The sequence below is a fragment of the Haliaeetus leucocephalus genome, unplaced genomic scaffold, assembly GCF_000737465.1.
Source record: "Haliaeetus leucocephalus isolate CR32 unplaced genomic scaffold, Haliaeetus_leucocephalus-4.0 Scaffold110, whole genome shotgun sequence".
Classification (NCBI taxonomy): domain Eukaryota; kingdom Metazoa; phylum Chordata; class Aves; order Accipitriformes; family Accipitridae; genus Haliaeetus; species Haliaeetus leucocephalus.
In genome coordinates this window covers 1,200,540-1,218,873 of record NW_010972546.1, presented here as the reverse complement: position 1 = coordinate 1,218,873, position 18,334 = coordinate 1,200,540, and the positions used below count along the sequence as shown (strand labels likewise).

The window sequence follows — 18,334 nt, the reverse complement described above, 5'->3', positions numbered from 1 at the left end:
CCCCCCGGGGACAGCGGGGTGAGGTTGGGGAAACTGAGGCACGGGCGCCCGGCACCTTCGTCCTGCGAGCCCTGTACGGCTCTTGCACGGCTCTTGAACGGCTCCTGCATGGCTCTTGCATGGCTCTTGCACAGCTTTTGCATGGTTCTTGCTCAGCTCTTGCTCAGCTCTTGCACGGCTCTTGCACGGCTCTTGCACAGCTTTTGCATGGTTCTTGCTCAGCTCTTGCACGACTCTTGCATGGCTCTTGCACGGCTCTTGAACGGCTCTTGCACGGTTCTTGCATGGCTTTTGCACAGCTCTTGCACAGCTTTTGCACGGTTCTTGCACAGCTCTTGCACGACTTTTTATGGCTCTTGCACAGTTCTGGCAGGCAGCACGCCCCACCAGAGGAGAGGTGATGAGGACCAGCTCCCCCCACACCTGCCTGGAGGCTGGTGAAGAGGGAAGTCACCGTTGCCTCAGCCGTGGGGGGACCGGGGAGTTGAGCAGCCTCCCGTGCCTCAGTTTCCTCCCCTGCAACCAGGACACCATCTCCCAGCTTGAGGGGGGGACCATGCTCGTGCACACCCCCATACCGCACTCGCCACCCTCACCCCCACAGGGACACCCCGCCTGTGTGCCATCCACCCCCCCCATTTCCATCCCATGGCCAGGGCGGGGGGCCGGGCACTGCGGGATCGAAACCCGGGACCATATGGGGAACCAGCGGGTGACCTGCTCTCCCCCCTCCCTCCCTCGCCCCGGCTGCCGAGGGGGCCGCGGGGAGGGGGATGCCGGGAGGAAAATTCCCAGCCCCGTTGCCATGGCTTCCCATCAGGATGCGCTTGCATCATGGCCAGCCCAAGGGGGTCAGGGTGCTGGGGTCCCCACGGAGCTCAGGGCGGGGGGCTCCCCGGCAGGGTGGTTTGCCCAAGCGGGAGCGCGGGGGGGCGAGCGGAGGCGAGGCGGGGGGGGCTCTGGGCAGACAGCACCAGCAGATGAACACGTTTTGGAGCCGGTGACGTCTGCTCCGGCATCGCCGAGGGAAGAAAACAGGCGGCAGAGCGTGAGTCCGGCCCTGCGGAGCAGAGCTGGCTCCCGGCCGGCTCGGGCATCGTGCCCGCCATGCCTGACCCGGGCCGGCCGGTGGGGCCGCGGTGGGCCGGGGGGCTCCGCTGAGCCCCAGCCATGGGGCCGTGGCGGTGGTCGCTGTTCTGGTGCTTCCACGTGGCGCTGGTCCGCGGCACCGTCCTCGCGGGGGGCCAGAACTCGCAAGAAAGACCCCCGCGGCCGGCGGGATGGTCCCCGGCCCCGTCATCCTCCTGGGCGCCCACGCCGGAGCCGGGATCGTCGCGGGACCCCGAGGGCTCGGCGGCGGCGTTGGCTTTCCTGCAGACGGGCGATGCGCAGAGGCTGGCCCGGGCCAACTGCAGCCGGGGTGTCGCGGGGGGGGGAGCCGGGCCCGGCCCCCCCCCGGCGCTACGTTCCGCTTTGCGTGCCGCCCCCGAGGCTCTGGCCCACGCCGCCAACTTCCTCAACATGCTCTTCCAGACCAACGACATCCGCGAAGCCAGCGTGGCCGAGGACGTGGAGTGGTACCAGGCGCTGGTCCGCAGCCTGGCAGAGGGGCACCCGTGGGTGCGCCGGGCGGTCCTCGCCCTCGACGCCCACCCGCTGGCCGCCAAGCCCCGGTTGATGCTGCAGGCTACCAAAGGGAACGGTGAAATCCTGCTGCAGGACGTCTCCTCCACCGCTCCCGGCCTCGGAAACCTCAGCTGGGATAACGAGTGGTTCAACTCCTTCAAGTCCCAGCGGAACCCTCTCCTCCACAAACGGGTGCTCAGCAATGACCTGCGCAGCATGGAGACCCCCAAGTGGCAGCGGGGCGATAGCTACATGGGGGAGCCGGGCCACGTGCGGTGGTCCCCCCCGTTCCTCGAGTGCCGGGACGGCAGGTTCCTGCCCGCCTGGGCGGTCACGCTCTCCTCCGCTTTCTACGGGCTCAAGCCAGATCTTAGCCCTGAGTTCAAGTAAGTGGTGCCTGGAGGGGTTGGGAGGTGGGTAGGGGGGGATGTAAGAGTGTTGGGGGGGTACCCCGTGGGCATGCTGGGGGGGTGCAGTGGGAAGCATCGCCCTGGGGCGCAGGTAGCGTGGTACAGGGTGCTGGCAGCGTGCCACCCCCCTGCCTGCGTCCCCGTGCACGTGCGCACGCGTGGGTATTTGCACGTCCACAGGCGCGGACCTGACCCCTGTCCCCCCTCGGTCATCGCCGTGCTGCCCACCTCGGGCTGACACCCCCAGAACCCCCTACCACAGCCGCACCGGGGGGGGGTGGTGGGTGAGCTGCGCTGGGCCCCCTCCTCTGAACTGGGGGGGCATCCCTGGGCTGGTGGGTCCCTGCTGCACTCCGGTACCCCTGCGTGAGGAGCCACGGCGGGATGCACTGGGGAGCAAAGGGGACAACTGGCTTTTGTCCCGGAGAGGAGACGTGACCCCATTTCCAAGGGGGAAACCGTGTCCCCCTCTGGGCACCCAGGGAAGAGGGTTGGTCCCGCAGGGCAAGGGACAAGGGACGGCACGCAGGGACCATCCCAGCAGCACCTATTTCCCAATGGGTTGCATTAAAGCCCCTCTTGAGAGGCAGAATTCACACCCAGGAGCTGCTACCCCTGTCCCAGCTCCAACCTCCCCCAGACACGGTTCCAAGGGGGGACATCCCTGACCGGGGCTCCGGGGACGTTGCTGACACCTCGCGTTGCCCAACGAGTCCGTGTACCAGCACCAGCCACCCCCGCGGCCGTGTCCTCCCCCGTTGCCTGTCCCAGAGGCAGCAATGGGACACGGCCACGCTGGGTCGGGGGGAGCACGGGGAGGCCCCCCCGGGGCTGACCCCCGTCCCTCTGCACAGGGGCGTCGTGCGGGTGGACATCGAGCTGCGGGACGTGACCATCGACCAGTGCGCCAGCGGGCCGGGCTGGTTCGCAGACACGCACCGCTGCGACCTCAACAGCACCCAGGTATCGGCCGCCGGCACCCGGCACCCTGTACCCCATCCCCTCGCCTGGCAGGGCTGGGGGTCCCCCGCACCGAACCATCCCTGTCCCCCCGGCCGGGCTGTCCCTGCTGCGTGTCCCTCCCTCTGGGCTGAGCTTTATCCTCTCCCAGCCGATCCATCTGCTTCGTTCAGCTGCTCTCAGCACCGCAGCCGAGGGGTTTATTGTGCAAATCTTCCTTCCCCGCTGCCAGCGGCAACGTGTGACCTGGCTGCTCCTTGCCCAGGCACCGCGGGGACGGCCGGGCTCCGGGGGCTGGCAGCCAGTGAGCAAACCGCCCTGACCAGTAGCCCCCAGTCCCCTCCAGCGGTGCCCACCCAGGCGAGCCGGTGATGCCCGAGCGTGTTTCAGGGCTCGGCACGACCGGCAGCATTCCCAACCAGGGCAAACCCCGCAGCCCCCCATCTCAGTGCAGATTGGGGTCCCACCCTGAAGACAAAAAGCTGTCCCCAAGTGGGAAAGGCGTCACCAGTTTCTCTTTCCTGCCAGTGACCCACGGGCGATGCTCTCCGGAGGGACGGGCTCTGCTCCCAGGCATCTCTCCAAAAAAACAACAATACCCAGAAAATCTGCCAGCCCAGCCCATTCGGGGCAGGATCAGGCCGTGGGGGATTAGGGCAGCAGTGCCCTGCCTGCCGCTGCCGTCATGGCCGGGCAGGATTAGTGCGCTCTGCTGCATTAGGTGTCCATTTAGGTTTTAGGGAGGGATTTGGGGGCCAAGCTTTGGCTTTTAATTCTTAAATGTTTAACCACTGATTCCTCCTGGGTGTGGGGGAGGACAGCGCGGGGTCAGGTACCCGTGAGCTGGGGGCTGCTGGAGCCCATGGTGCCGGGAGGGATGCGGGACCGCGGGGAGCATACGGGGTGCAGGATGAGCCCTCGCCCTTCCGTGCCTCTCAGCCTGTCTCCTTCAGTGTGTCCCCCAGGAGAGCCGTGGCTTCGTCCTCGGGAGGTACTTGTGCCGGTGCAAGCCGGGCTTTTACGGGGCCGGCGGAGCTGCCAGCGGTGCCCGGGCAGGTGGGTGACGTTCCCGGTCCCGGGGTCCCCATTTCACCCAGTGACACATGGCTACAGGAGTGGGGTCCAGGGCCTTGGGAAGCCCAAGCATGTGCCCTGGCAAGGAAAGCACCGCCAAGCCTGGGACACGGTGATTTCACCTGGCTGTCGCTCTGTCCCCAGGGACGGTGGGGGCAGACGGGGGGTCCCGGCTGGCGTGCCGGCCCTGCCGCCAGGGATGCACCACCTGCGAGGACGACATGCCCTGCCTGATCCAGGAGGATCGGGCGCTGCGGGCAGCCATCCTCTCCTGCCAAGCCTGCTGCATGCTGGCCGTCTTCCTCAGCATGCTCGTCTCCTACCACTTCCGACGGAGCAAGGCAAGGCATCCCCTGTCCTGCTCCCTTCCCATCCCCAATCCCCACAGTCTCAGGGGGGGCTCTCAGGGACGGGGAGGCACGTCACAGCAGCGGGAAGGATGTCACAGCCCGGCACGTTCGGGGGGATCTCCCTGCCCTGGCTCCATCCCCTCTGGGCACTGGCCAAGGCTCTCGGCTGCACCCTCACACCTCTGTCCCTGCAGAGGATCCGGACGTCGGGAGTCGTCCTCCTGGAGATGATCCTCTTCGGGTCCCTCCTCCTCTACTTCCCCGTGAGTATCCAGCCAGCCCTGGGGGCTGAAAACCTCTGGGCTGGGGTTTAAGAGCGTTTGCAGCCTGGCCAGCTGCCCCCCGGGTGAGGGCGTCGAGCTGTCCCCAAGCAGGTCACGAGCACAACTCTGCCTAATTGTTAATTTTGCTGGCGTGGCCCCCGTCGGCTGCGGTATAAACCTTCCCGGGAAACCAAATCCCTTTTCTCCTGCTGGCTGCGGGAACTAATCCCTGCCCAAATCCCCTCTCCCTCCCGCAAGAGCTGCGGCGGATGCTATAGAGCCAAGGGGGAAGGGCAGCAGCGGGGCTGGCCCAAAAGCGGGTGGTTTCCCAGGCTCCGGTGTTTTGCTGTCCCCCCCGGCAGGCGGGATCCAGCCCCGTGCTGCCCGCCGACCCCTCTCCCCCGCTGCCCCAGGTGTTCATCCTGTACTTCAAGCCGAGCATCTTCCGCTGCATCGTCCTGCGCTGGGTGCGCATGCTCGGCTTCGCCATCGTCTACGGCACCATCACCCTCAAGCTGTACAGGTAGCTGGGATGGGGGGACTGGATGCTTGGGACCCCCAAAGCAGGGACCGGCTGGGGGCTCACCCCTCCGCGCCTCGCAGGGTGCTGAAGGTGTTCCTGTCCCGCACGGCCCAGCGGGTGCCCTACGTGTCGAGCCAGCGGGTGCTGAAGATGCTGGGGCTGATCCTGCTCCTGGTGCTGTGGTTCCTGGCAGCCTGGACCATCGGGATGCTGGAGAACGTCGACAAGAACATCCCGCTGGTGATCCGTACCCAGACCGCCCGCGGGCTCCACTTCTACATCTGCAGCCACGACCGCTGGGACTACATGATGGTGATCGGTGAGACCAGCCCCCGCAGTGTTCCGGGGGGTCCCCACAGCCCCAGGACCCCATCCCGTAAATGCGGCATGGGGGGTTTTCATTTCTTTGTCCGTTTAATCTGCCTGGAGCCTGCAAGCAGGGCTGGGGTGCCTGAGCTGCCTCCCACCCTCTCCTCTGAGCATCCCCAGGACTCGCTCTGGCACAGGGTAAATCCCCCGGTGCAGGTGGCGAGTCCTGGTGGCCTTTAGGCCGGCTGTGCCGGAGGATGCTCTGCGCCAGACCCGGCTCTGATTGTGGCACGTGCTGACAGCAGCCAGGGTGAACGTGCTGGGCTGGATGCGCCCCAAGGCAGGGAGATTCCTGTGGGCAGCTCAGCACCCGTTGCTGCCACCCGGGAAAACACACCAACACCAGCAGGGTAATGGGGCTGGATGCTCAGCATCACTCTCCCTGCTCTCTCCAACAGCCGAAATGCTGTTTCTGCTCTGGGGCAGCTTCCTGTGCTACGCCACGCGCACTGTGCCCTCCGCCTTCCACGAGCCCCGCTACATGGGGATCGCGCTCCACAACGAGCTCATGATCTCGGGCACCTTCCACGTGGTCAGGTAGGGTGCGGGGCTGCGAGGGGGCTGGGAACCCAGATTCCTGTCCCCATCGATGCGGAGGAACCAGCAGCAAATCCCTGAAGCCAGCGGATTCCCTGCGTGGGTCCCTGGGCAAGGTGGAGGCTGCGGGGTCCGGAGGTGGGAAGAGGGGCCGTGGGCTCCTCAGCGGGACCCGGCGCTGCCCTCCTCGCCCCTTCCAGGTTCATCATGGTCCCATCGCTGCACCCCGACTGGACCCTGCTGCTCTTCTTCGCTCACACCCACAGCACCATCACCATGACCCTGGCGCTGGTCTTCATCCCAAAGGTAACGCTCGGCCCAGGGATGCGGGGAAGAAGGGGCTGGGGTTCCCCGGCATTTCAGGGACCCCTCGACGAACTCACCCCTCACCACCCCCAGTTCCTCCACGCTGGCTCGCCGCTGCGGGAGGAGATCGCGGCCGAGGTCTACGAGGACGAGCTGGACATGCGGCACTCGGGCTCCTGCTTGAACAGCAGCATCGCGTCCGCCTGGAGCGAGCACAGTCTTGACCCCGATGATATTCGGGTGGGTGGCACACTCAGGACCTTCTTTTGACGCTAGCTATGCAGCCCCGCGCAGAGTAAGAGGTGCCTTTTGCAATCTTTCTCTTGATGCAAAGCAGAGGGGAGGGAGAAGGGGGTGCAGGGTGAACTGCCACGGTGTGGGGGGCAACCTGCTGCATCTCCTGGGTCGGAGGGACGGGCAGCGCAGGGGCTTGGGGACATGGGGACAGCCTGGCTCTAGGGGCCAAGCCGGGGCTTTGTGGGGTCGTCCCAGCCGCAGCCCCCGTGCAGTCCCGTCGTACGTGCTCTCCTCTCTCCCCTCTCTCTGCCGCGTCCCCCCAACCCGCGGCGCGCAGGAGGAGCTGAAGAAGCTTTACTCCCAGCTGGAGGTGCACAAGAGGCGGAAGGCGCCCGCCACCCCCCCCCCCCCCCCCAACAAGCCCGCCCCCCGCCGCAGCTTGGGCCGCTCCATCGTGCGCCGCCTCGCCGAGCTGCCCGAGGCCGCGGCACGCCGTAGCGGCGGAGGGGAACGGGTGGGCACCCCGGCACGCCGCGGTTCCTCGGCCAAGCGGCTCCCCGACGCCGGCGGCGCCAGCCTGCGGATGCGGGATGACGGTTCCCGGCGCCGTGCCGCAGCCCCGCGCAAGTCCTGCAGCACCGAGGGTCCTGCGCAGGAGCCCTGGGAAAGCTTGCCCATCCGTGGTCCCCCCGGGGAGCCCACGCCGGGGAGGAAGACGATGGCAGAGACGACCTTGGAGCAATCCGACAGCGAGTCCCTCGATGCCGCCCCACTCGTATGCAAGTCAGCCAGCGCCCACAACCTGGCGGGGCACGGGCAGCAGCCCCCCTCGCCCCGCGCAGCCCCTTTGCAGAAGTCGCTCAGCGTCGTCGCCGGTGCACGGGAAGAGGCTCTGCTCGCCGCCAGCCGAGCTGCGCGGCAGGAGCGGTACGCCAATCGGCACCTCTCTGCCCTGTCCTCGGAGCACCCCACGGTCCCCAAGGAAGCCGAGAAGCCCCAAATCCCCGGTGCAGCTGATGCCCTCCTGCCAGCCAGCTCCAGCCCTGCCAAGGGATGCCTCCAGAAGGACACGTCCACCGTGGGCGATGGCAAGGTGCAGAAGCATGTTACCTACGCGCCCATCAAGAGCATCAGCATTGACAGCTCCCACCTCCCGGGCCGGGTGCGGGTGACGGTGAGGAGGACCCCCCCGCCACCCCCAGTCCGCTACCAGAGCCTGGGGCAGCACGCTGCGCCGGCCGGTGACAGCCCGGAGCCAGCGGAGTTGCCTGCAGATTCCCCGGCACAGGCAGGAGAGCCAGAGAGGACACCAGAGGGATCTGCAGAGGAAAAGCTGGGGCATGCGTCCCCCCCGGTGGGGAAGGGCAGGCTGCTGACCTCAGCCTCCATCCCGGCACAGGTCTGCCCCTGGGAGCTGGTCCAGGAGGAGATCCTGAGCCAGAAGCAAAAAGCTGCCGAGGCAGCAGACTCGGGGACCCCCGGTGACACAGCGGCCACCCCCTCCAGCCTCAAGCCATCCTCCCAGAAGACCTCCCTCCGGGGCTTGGGACTCGCCATCAAAGCCTTCAATCGCTCCAGGGGGAAAAGCATCCTGAGGGGGAAGAGGGAGGGTGAGGGGAGCCTCAGGAAGAAGGGGCGCGAGTGGGAGGGGGGCAGCAGGAGGGAGAGGCCTGGCCTGGCAGAGATGTCAGTTGTGTCCCTCGGGGGGATTAGCCAAGACCCTGCCGCCAAAAGCCCTGAATGGAGCAGGCAGAGGCCCAGCAGCGAGCCCACCGCCCGCCTGTGGCAGGGGGACGCGGTCCCCTGCCAGCACAACAACAATGCCGGCACCACCTGGGAAGCTGCAGGCTGGGGGGACGGTGGGACAGAAGGACAGTGGGACAGCCCAGCCCCGGGGACAGGCGATGGTGAGAATCTGGCAGAGAAGCCCAGCGCTCTCCAGGGGGATGGAGATGCTAGTGGGGGCCCAGAGCCACCCTCAGGGGGGCATAAAGTCCCACGCGGTGTTGGCCACCAAGAAGGAGCTGAATATCCCCAGGAAACCCCGGCAGTGGCCGACAGTGGGAAAACACAGATATGTCCCCAGCCAGGGGCCAAGGTTGCCATGGCCGAGCCGGGAAAGGATGCTCCTGCAGCCATTGTGAGGTTGATCGCACCAAAGGAACAGGGGGCCAGGCCAGCTGAAGGGCTTGAGAGCAGCAGGTCCCTCCATCCCCAGGACCGCACAGAGGTGGAGCAGCCACATGCAAAACCCATCGCGAGCAGCCCCCACCCGTCCACCACCGGTGTGGAGAGAGCGGCTGCTGAGAAGTTGAGGGCTGAGGTTTGTTCCCGGGAAGCCCCGGGCATCCCAGCAGCAAGAGGAGCCTTGCTGCGTCAGGAGGCAATTGTTTCCCGGGAGGAGAGAGGGGTCCCACTGGGCGAGGAGAGACCAGCCAAGGTGCTGGAGAAGGGGAGCAGCCAGCCTGAGCCCCTCAGTCCCGGGGGCAGCTGGGGCACCGAGAGGGTCCCCCCAAGGAGCTGGAGCACAGAAGTGGCCCCGGCTGCAGTGGGGAAAGCCAGCAGGGCAACGGGCAGGCAGGCAGAGGTCTGTCCTGTGGAAACTCAGGCAGATTCCAGCATTAGAATAGAAATCTGCCCCTGGGAAGAGAGCGGGGGTGAGCACTGGGGGCCAGGAAGAGCCCCGGGGAAGGGCAGCAGCGAGGTGGATGCTGGCCACCCCAGGGAAGAGCTGGGCATGGAGAAACCGCTAGCAAAAAGCCCAGAGCTGCTGAAAGTGGCTTTGGAGAAGTCAAGCAGTGTGGAGGGCAAGAGGGCTGAGGTTTGTCCGTGGGAGACCGGGGACGGGGGAAAGACTGTCAGAGCAGAAATCTGCCCCTGGGACATGGAGGGGGCTCAGCTGGAGAAAGAGAGGCAGGAAGGAGAGAGCATCAGACCAAAATCACTGGGTTTGCTGAGAGCACAGGAGAGCCGGAGCAGCCTGCAAGTGCCCAGCCAGCCCTGGGGCAGCACCAGCAGCGAAGAACCCCCATCGAAACCTGCTCCCAAAAGCTCTGAGCTTTGCTTAGAGGGAACAGCCTTATCCGATGCAGGGAAATTAGATGATGGTAAAATTTCCCAAATGAAGAAAGGGATTTCCTCACAGAGAGTGGCCCTGAGGGGCACGGGAGAGACAGCTCTGGCTGCAGACAAGGGGAGCAGCCAGTGGGGATCTTCCCAGCCCGGGGAAGGTGCGGAGCAGCCTGGCACAGGGCTCACAGCAAAACACCTAGCTCTGCCCAAAACATCAGTGAAGCAAGCAGGAACCATTGACAGCAAAAAGGCCAACATTTGTCCATGGGAAGTAGAAGATGAGCCTCTTGCTAAAACAGAAATCTGCCCTTGGGAAGAGCCTGCAGCTCCACTGGGGAAAGAGAGACCGAGTCAGGACACACATGGGACTTCCAAAGGGAAAACCAAACCAGGATCTGGAAGACTTGAAGATATCAAAGCAAAACTGGCAGAGATGGGTGGCCATGGCTCAGAGCACAGGGACACCGGGATCTTTGCAAAGCTCCCTAGGAAAAGCCTGGAGAATTCAAAAGCTGAGTCCAAGAAATCCCAGAGTGTGGAGAGCATAAAGGAGGAGGTCTGTCCCTGGGAGAGCTTGGGCACAGAGCAGCTCCCAGAAAAAACCCATGCCAGGACTCCAGCGCTGCCCAAATCGCCTTCAAAGAAATCCCAGAGCGTGGAGAGCCTGAAGGCAGAGGTCTGTCCTTGGGAGGCTCAGGAGGTTGAATCCAGTGATAAAGCAGAAATCTGCCCCTGGGAGGTGGCTGCACCTCTGCTAGAAAAAGGAGCAGCCCCGGGTAAGGCAAACCTCCCACCGAAAAAAGCAGGTGCCTCCAAACCACCAGAGAAGGGGAGCAGTGAGTGCGAGGCCATCTGCCCCTGGGAGAGCCTGGGCACAGAGGAGCTCTCCCTGAAAACCGCTACAGGGAAAGAGCCATCCAAGAAGTCCGACAGCACAGAGAGCAGGAAATCTGATATTTGCCCCTGGGAAGCAGTAGAGCCCACCAGCTCAGAGAAGGGAAGCTTCAAACCCGGCGTGCACCCACGGGGAGCTGACAGAGCATCCACCATTGGGATGGGAAAGTCAAAGCTGGTGGCAGGAGCCAGCACCGTGTCTGCAACAGTCCTGCTGAAAAAATCCAAGGGCAGATCTGACGGCGAGGCTGAGCATAAGCCCCTGTGCCGCATCCTGCCAGGCATCCAGCCCCCACGGAGCCCCAGGGCAGAGCCACTGCCTTGGGGAGCGAGCACGGCTCCTGCGGCGGGCAGCAGCCCCAGCCCAGGCACTAGCGTAGCTGAAGTTTGTCCCTGGGAAACAGAAGAGGCTCTGCCAGCATCTGACAAGACCAACACAGACACGAGGAAAACCGCCGAGGTGTGTCCGTGGGAGGTGGAGAGCATTGATCCCACCCTGACCCTCCACAGGCAGGGCAGAGCTGGGGTGAGCCCCCAGGATGGAGACAGGGGTGTGAGTGAAACCAAAACCGATGTCTGCCCATAGGACCACGAGTAGTTCCCTCCATCCGGCCACCAGCCAGGTGCAGACACAGCTTTCATGAACAGAAAGTCTCGAGCTGAAAGCTGCTGCCTACCTGCACAGCCTGGACAGGGACAGAAGTGTCCACCAAAGCCAACGGCATGGCCACACTCCCAGCAGGCTCCAGTGGTGGCCATCAACCAGCCAGGCTTGGGGACCAACGCAGCAAGGGGAAAATTAACATCTCCTGCCTTCATCAAAGCACTCAAGCCAGGCAGTAGCCAGCAAATGCCACCCATCATTTACCCACAGGTAGTTGGTCCAAGCAGAGCACCCAAATACATTAAAAGACCCATGGTGCCAGCCTTGTTCGCTTCCACCAACACAGCAGACACAAAGCTGCAGCTTGCTAGCTACAGATGCTCGCCCACAAGCTCTCCAGTTGAATGTCCTCCTACCACACTGGGAGGTTTGTGCCTCCAGCACATCAAGGAACGGCTTGCCTGGCACCCTGAAATATGCAGTACTGCAGCCTCAGCAAGCTGGACACTCAAACAAGGGGAGAGTCAAACTAAGGGCAGCAACAATGCGATTGGGAGGAAAACAGCTTTCCAGAGTTCCTGCAGCCCAGCTGATCTCCCCCAGTGCTGCTGTCACCTCCATTTTAAGCCAGGCTGGTTTCTGTAAGCATGGCTAGGACCAGGCAGGTTCCGAAGCCTAGGATAAAGAGCCGTTACTCCCAGCCAGCCCCACGACACATTTTGCTTCCTTGATACAAAGTCATTTATTTTTAAATGTCCTCTGAAGTCACTGAGCCAGCTACAGGACTTCCACATACGCAAAGCAAACCCTTCTGCTCCGTTTCAGTCCAGCGATGCCAGCCCAGTGCTTGAACACTGCGCTTTGGCGATGCCCACCACCATCTCTGTTCCATCACCTGACCTGGGTGGGATAAACCAACCTTCAGGCCGCTCCACTGCTCTGCTTTTAGAAACCTCCGCATCCACAAAGGCTGAGATAGGTACTCCTGCTACTAACCTCCTGACTAACTTCACAGCACTGCTACACTTCTAACTCTTGCAGCAACTCAGCTGTAAAGGTGTTTGTCTTAACTAACAATGCCACTAACTTTTCAAAGCACTTTGTTGTTATTCGTTTCTTCTTCACTCGTACCGTGTGTGCATGTGTGTCTGTTCAGCATGTGTGCAAACATGCGCAGGGCTCACCTTCCCATCACATGAGAGGTTTTTCCAACACTTCCACTGGCACTAGCAAACCTCCACTTTTACAGCCCATCTGTAGAAGTGCTGGATGCCTTTTGCCATCCCACATGTCAACTTCTCCCTGTATTTGCAAGACCCATTCCTTTGGGGCAGAGATGCAAACAGACTCCTGTATGACAGAGAAGATGCTGAGACCGCAGAGGCACTACGATCTCCAGAGCATCGGACAGGGGTCCTGGTTTGCCATTACTCCAGCCCACCCACTCGCAAATGCACAAGGGAAGGGAAGCGGCCATAAGCATGGGGAGAAGCCTCAGGGTCAGGAAGGCAGCAGCTGGGAAACAACAAAGCCTCCAGTCTCCCCTGGTTTGTCCCTCTGCTCCGCTTAGATGCCAGCAAATAAAAACAGCGACAGCAGAAGTGAAGGTTTTGGTTGTCCCTCTGATCTCCATGCAAGGCTGGGGCTCAGGGCTCATCCTGCCGATACTTTGTGGTTTACTTCCACTCTCCTCAAAAAGTGGCATTGCTGTAGTGTGCTGTCAGTGGTCTTCGGCGCTGAATGTCAATCATCCAATTGTGTAAGTAAGTGTACATACAGAAAATAAAAAGTATTATCTACAGAGTGCACACTTAGCAGCTGATTTATGGGGTGTGGGCAAGACACTAAATAAGTTCAAGGAAGAGGTACAACAGAAAGCAGTGAGGCTGTGAAGGAAGTCCAGGAACAGAAGTAGTTCAGCTGCAGAGGTTTCAATATTGGCAAAGGAGATGGGGAGCCACACACTGCTAGACTGGAAGGAAAGGCCATTCTCCCAGAAAAGCAGCTACGCCACCAGAAAACACCCTTTTCATTCAGAGCCAGAGCTGAAGAACCTTGTCCGTAGGTCTTGGTTGAGGAGTCACGTCCATACCTGCTTGTAAGCTGCCTCAGTCACACCAGACACAAACCAGGCAGTTCTCACTAATTTATTTTAGCTCCTAGCCCAGCTCGCATATGCTGGAGCACTGAATCTCTCTTCAGCTCATGAATGAAGCGTAGGCAGAAGGCTCAATATAGTAGGTTCTTTCAGGAAAGGCAGACAGATTGTGACACCCCTCTGATTTCCAAAAAGATGAAAGGGATTCCATCGCTGGCTCCTCTCCTAACAGAGCATAAAGATGATATTCTGCCCTTTCAAAAGAACATCATTCACAAGAAACACTGAACAACTCTGCAAGCATAAGGAGCCATAACTCTTTTACAGCACACTCTGTAAAATCTCTTTCAAGGAAGGAAAAAAAACCCCACACTTGACTCTTGCAAGCTCTGGAAAATGGCTGAGTTAAAAAGCAAGACAAGGTTGAAAAAGAAAATGCTTTGTTATTTGATGACCAGTGAGTATTTTGCTCTGTGACTAGAAGTAAATGGAACTTATCTGAGCAAAACAGAGCAAGAACAGATTAGCAGACTCACTGGCTTACTCCCAGCCACGGAAAAAGGCAATCTCTGTGTATGTGTTTTCCCGACCCACACAGCCTGCAAAACCAGGGGACCTGATGCGAATGTCATCATGTCCACAGGATGGTGCCAGCCACTCACTTACAACATCCTATCGCTGAATCCATGAGCGTCTGTAACAAATGCACCAAAACCCATCAGCTATGAGAAATGCTGCCTTTCAAGAAGGCATTGGTTGACACAAACGCTGACCTTAGGAGTTAAAAATTTTATTAAATTATCGCTGCTGTGCTGCAGCCCCTTTGGGAAGCTTGGCCATTAACAAACACCCATTCAGCAGGAGTCCAACTGCAGTACCCACCCAGAAGAATTTTATTTAAAGTGTGCTTGCTGCTTGTCCCTGTTTTCAGTTAAAAAAAAGAAGCCTGGGAATCAGTTCAGACAGGGAAGGAGGATGGGAGAAGACAGTGCCAACACCTACTGCTGCAAGTTTTAATGAAAGCCCACCAGGTCTATAACACTTCCCATGGAAGCAGCAAATATCCCATGTCTGGACAGACTCCTGCTGCCAAGGACTCTCACAACACAAGTTCAGGACAGAGATTAGCCTAGAGGGCGGTCCTGAAAAGAACAGGCTTCTCGTCTTCACAGAAACACAGAGAGGGTTAAGCTGCAGCACACTAAGTCTACTTGGACAGAGCAAAGCTATTCTCAGAGCTCATCTGAATCCCTGTCCCAGGCCCCTCTTGCTCCTTTAAAGACAACTTCTTAGTGACTGGAGTCCATTTCTGAAGCCGCTTTGTTTGTTGACTGCTCACTGGAAAGGCAGTCATATCCAACCCGCTACCTCCACAGACATTCTCCACTTCTTCCCTTCAGGGTTGTTTGCACTGCTGCCTCTGTAGAGGCTCTGGAACTTCCTACTTTGTTTCTTCATACTCTTGTGAGGGATCCAAGGTTGGGCCAGGAATCATCACCGTCTGAAAAAGCAAGGAACAAAATCAGCACGATGCAGAGCTGCTCTGAACTACTGTAACAGGAATTCTTCCTGTTACAGAGCGTGAGAAAGGGTGAGCAGGGAGTTCTGGCACCGCAAAGGCCTCACACAGGAAAGTGACCAGATGGCAGCAGCATGGGGGAGGACACAGAGGGGGAATGGGATGACATGCCTTGTACTACACTATAGTTCTCACTTCCTTCGTCTCTAGGACCTGTTTTTAGTAACACAGGAAGACAGAGCACCTGCATCACTTTGCCAGGCTATGTACAGGGAGCAGTAACCCCCTAAATTATCACATACGTGTCAAATGCCCTCAGCCTCCTATTACAGGCTGATAATGCCACATTAATAAATAGGTCTGCTTGCAGATTAATCCACCATTTTCCTGTTACAGGAAGCTCAGCTTTGGTTTTGTCCAGAACTAACTAGGGATCTATGCTTCATGGACACAGACCACCATGCTGGTGCCTTTTCCTGGTGGCATTACCTTAACAATGGGGTCCTTTGGTGGAGCCCACTCTGGAACAATCTTGCCATGCATCCTCCATGTGCCATATGGGTTGACCAAGTACCTCTCAAACACAACATACTCCAAAACGTCCTTGGGTACCTGCTCCCCACCATACATCAGCCGCCCAAAGCGGTCATAGATTGCCAGAGTCTGTAAAAAGAGCCAAGAAATGTATCTTGGACTGGAAGCAGGTTGGAGTCAGTTGGGAAACAAAAGGGGCACGAGGGGATGTACCTGCCGTGTGTGCATCCGCACTGTCACCTGGCCGTACAGGTTGCCTCGATTCACAATGCTGTCGCATCGGACATGAACCACTCTTGGAGGCTCCAGCGACTCCACAAAACTCCACCGGATGGTCTTGTACCTGTTCCCACGGACCATTTCCTATAAAGAAAAAAAGTAAACACCAACTTAATTAGGATGTGAATTGAATGACAAGCAAACTACTATATACAATGAAGCATTGATTCATTAGCTATTACTTAGACTTGTGCTTTCCCTCCCAGCTCTGTCTTTACTGTATCCAGAAAAAAAATGAGACAGACAATCAGGTTTAGAGAGCCTTAAAGACCATGGAAGAGACCAAGGACACGCTACATGCTGATAAACACTTACCGGGTAGCACCGCTCTGTCACCAGGGAGTGAAGTTTCTGCTTGTTAAAACTGCAAGCGAAACACACCTGGTTACTTGAATACACATATTGTAAAGAGGCTTACTCACAAATTCCTGCTTCCCCAGAAGACACACAATCTACTGGCAAAAAAGAAAAAGCAAAATACTCAGCTGTGATCTCAGCACGAAATCAGAACGTGAACGCAAGCTGGTTGTCAAAACTTCAGGGAAAGACACAACAACATCCTTCGGAAGCTAGTTATGACCCAAATGTTTTATTGATGTTTGGAATTGTAACCAAGAATGATGCAGTTTTGAAATCTGTTCTATTACTGGAAAGCGGAGGACGCCAATGGAGTATCATTTCATAGCCAAACAACTTCCTGCAGCGTGATTCTGACAGCACCAACCACCCACTCATCTGCTGATAACACCAGTGGTGCAACAGCTCATCTCCCTTGCAGGTCAGATCAAGATGAATTTTCTGCAACCTGCTCTTCATTATCAAAAGCAAGAGGGTACTGACCAAATCTCCAGCAGTCTACTCTTCACAGAGACCGGGGGCAGAAAAAGATAAAGACCTTGTTGCAGAGGAGGTACAAGGATTAGAAAGACAAGGAAGAAAAACAGACCACATAAGCAAAGAGAAGCAGGTCCTACACAACTGCATGAGTCAGAGAAGGGTCTTACTTTGCCAGGCAATTGTGAGCTTCAATAAATATCTCCTGCGCCTTCTCTGGGAAGGTTTTAGTGCTGAAATCTGGATCATGATCTTTTACCTTCCGCAGACTGAAAAGACAAAAAGAGCTCTACAGTAAGTAAAGAACAACTTGGAACCACCTTGCATGTTTCCGATGATGACAGCGATCTCATCTGGTTCAAGCCCAGCTCTTACCAGAGAGCAACTGAGAACTGGAGACTCCCCACTGAGACATAACCTCTAGGTGCTCGTAAAACAGACAATAGCGCTGCAAACCCAAAGAATCCTCAAGAAAATGAGTGCACACTGTATCCATTCACACCAGGATGTGCCTTGCATTCATTCTCACACCAGGGACTCCTGATTAAGTGGTACAACAGCAACAGTGGAAGAAGCGGGTAGAAAACAAAACATGCCATCTCACCACTGCAAGAGAGAACTGAGCAAAACTTCTGCACCACAGACTAATTAAAAAGGAGGTACGTACGCTAGCTGGGAGGCAGCGGTCTGCCTCAGCTTCTCCACCTTTTGCTTCAGTCCATCTTTGGATAGGGAAGTCAAGCGGGCATCGCCCTCAGGAGGGACATAAGGGTCTATAATATCAGCTGCAGGAGAGAGGAGAAAGGTCAGGGGGAGGCTCAAAAACAGCACAATGAAAGAAACAAAGAGGCAGCACCTTAGCTGCCGGGGGCTGGAGTAGTAGGATTCCTCACTGAAAACGTTTGTAAGATGAAATATGAGCAGCCAAAGAATCGCTAGTCTAACACAGCTTGTCATCAGTGACAGGTGCCTGCTATCTGCTCTCCTCATCCATACAGCCCAGGTTAGGAGAAGAAGACATGTTCAGCAGCAGGGAACGTGACCTCCCTTGCTATTCCCTGTCCCTAGGTATGAAGGGGCCAACAGCCTGACACACTTCCAAGGTAAAGCAGGGCAGCTGCTACCCCTCACCAGCAAGCAGAGTACATAGTTCAGTCTATTGCAGACAGCATGGTCACACCTAGGCTAAGTGCTCCATGCTGCTACTTTGTATTAGTTTTGCCCTTGAGAAGAGACCAAAGCAAACTTTCTAGCACCTGTGCAGGCCAAGTAGAAAGTCCGTTCTATATGTTCCTCAGGAAATACTATCCCCGAAGATCTGAGTCTCTTCTCCTTCTCTTCAGGGGACAGTTCCCTGGCCCATTCAGGGACATAAAACCTCTTCTTCTTCGTTCTCACTGGGACAACAAGACAGGCCGGAGCTGCTCCAGCAGGACGGAGCATGGACTCCGCAGCCTAAGGAAGAGAAATAACAGAGCCACGGACTTAGCCCAACGGCCAAGAAACACCACCAACATCTTGATTTATTTCCCTCCACATCTCCCAAACGCAGAGCAGCTGTACACCTAATGCCACTACTGGTAGCCCTCCCTGTCCCAGGGCCCTCCCCATATTCCCTCGTCCCTGACTCCCCACATCCGTTATCCCGTAGCTCCTCAGCCCGTTCCCCTCCGTCCCTCCTAACTCCGCTCCCGGGCCCCACCTGCCACCACACCCGCAGGCCCAGCCTGCCCAAGCCCGTCTTCATGGCGGCCGCCATCTTTCCCACCGCGCAGCCCGCCGGGACGTGGGAGGGGCCGACGCGGGGAGGGGCGGGGCCGAAGCGTGCCGCGCGCGGAGGGGGCG

General features: G+C 58.9%; 3 protein-coding genes across 3 annotated transcripts in view; 1 reads left to right on the top strand and 2 right to left on the bottom strand.

Moving 5' to 3' along the window:
• Positions 1 to 1,019, bottom strand: part of SOCS7 (suppressor of cytokine signaling 7) — a 25,232-nt gene extending 24,213 nt beyond the window's left edge. Inside the window, exon 1 of the mRNA XM_010585683.1 lies at positions 913 to 1,019. Within this exon, the coding sequence (XP_010583985.1) occupies positions 913 to 1,019 (107 nt within the window). The remainder of the gene's footprint in view (positions 1 to 912) is intronic.
• Positions 1,020 to 1,170: 151 nt separating this feature from the next.
• Positions 1,171 to 11,207, top strand: GPR179 (G protein-coupled receptor 179). The gene is given in 11 exon segments (XM_010585682.1): positions 1,171 to 2,012; positions 2,891 to 2,999; positions 3,950 to 4,061; positions 4,215 to 4,411; positions 4,615 to 4,683; positions 5,097 to 5,206; positions 5,287 to 5,525; positions 5,974 to 6,112; positions 6,313 to 6,418; positions 6,512 to 6,658; positions 6,993 to 11,207. Coding segments are annotated over 11 exon segments (6,285 nt in total).
• Positions 11,208 to 14,152: 2,945 nt separating this feature from the next.
• Positions 14,153 to 18,275, bottom strand: MRPL45 (mitochondrial ribosomal protein L45). Its single transcript, XM_010585529.1, has 8 exons — positions 18,192 to 18,275; positions 17,746 to 17,944; positions 17,157 to 17,274; positions 16,660 to 16,758; positions 15,971 to 16,019; positions 15,590 to 15,739; positions 15,332 to 15,505; positions 14,153 to 14,824 (listed from the first exon to the last, which is right to left on the bottom strand). Exons 1-8 carry the CDS (start codon positions 18,246 to 18,248, stop codon positions 14,765 to 14,767), a joined length of 906 nt encoding a protein of 301 aa, XP_010583831.1. The 5' UTR covers positions 18,249 to 18,275; the 3' UTR covers positions 14,153 to 14,764.
• Between the last annotated feature and the right edge of the window lie 59 nt (positions 18,276 to 18,334).

Bases quoted from the DNA above. Each gene is read 5' to 3' on its own strand.
- MRPL45 (XM_010585529.1), bottom strand. From the start codon at position 18,248: ATGGCGGCCGCCATGAAGACGGGCTTGGGCAGGCTGGGCCTGCGGGTG. The intron at 15,506-15,589 runs GTACATCCCCTC...CTCTTTTTACAG, and splicing joins TGCGGATGCACACACGGCAG to ACTCTGGCAATCTATGACCG. The intron at 14,825-15,331 runs GTAATGCCACCA...TTGCTTTTTCAG, and splicing joins CAAAGGACCCCATTGTTAAG to ACGGTGATGATTCCTGGCCC.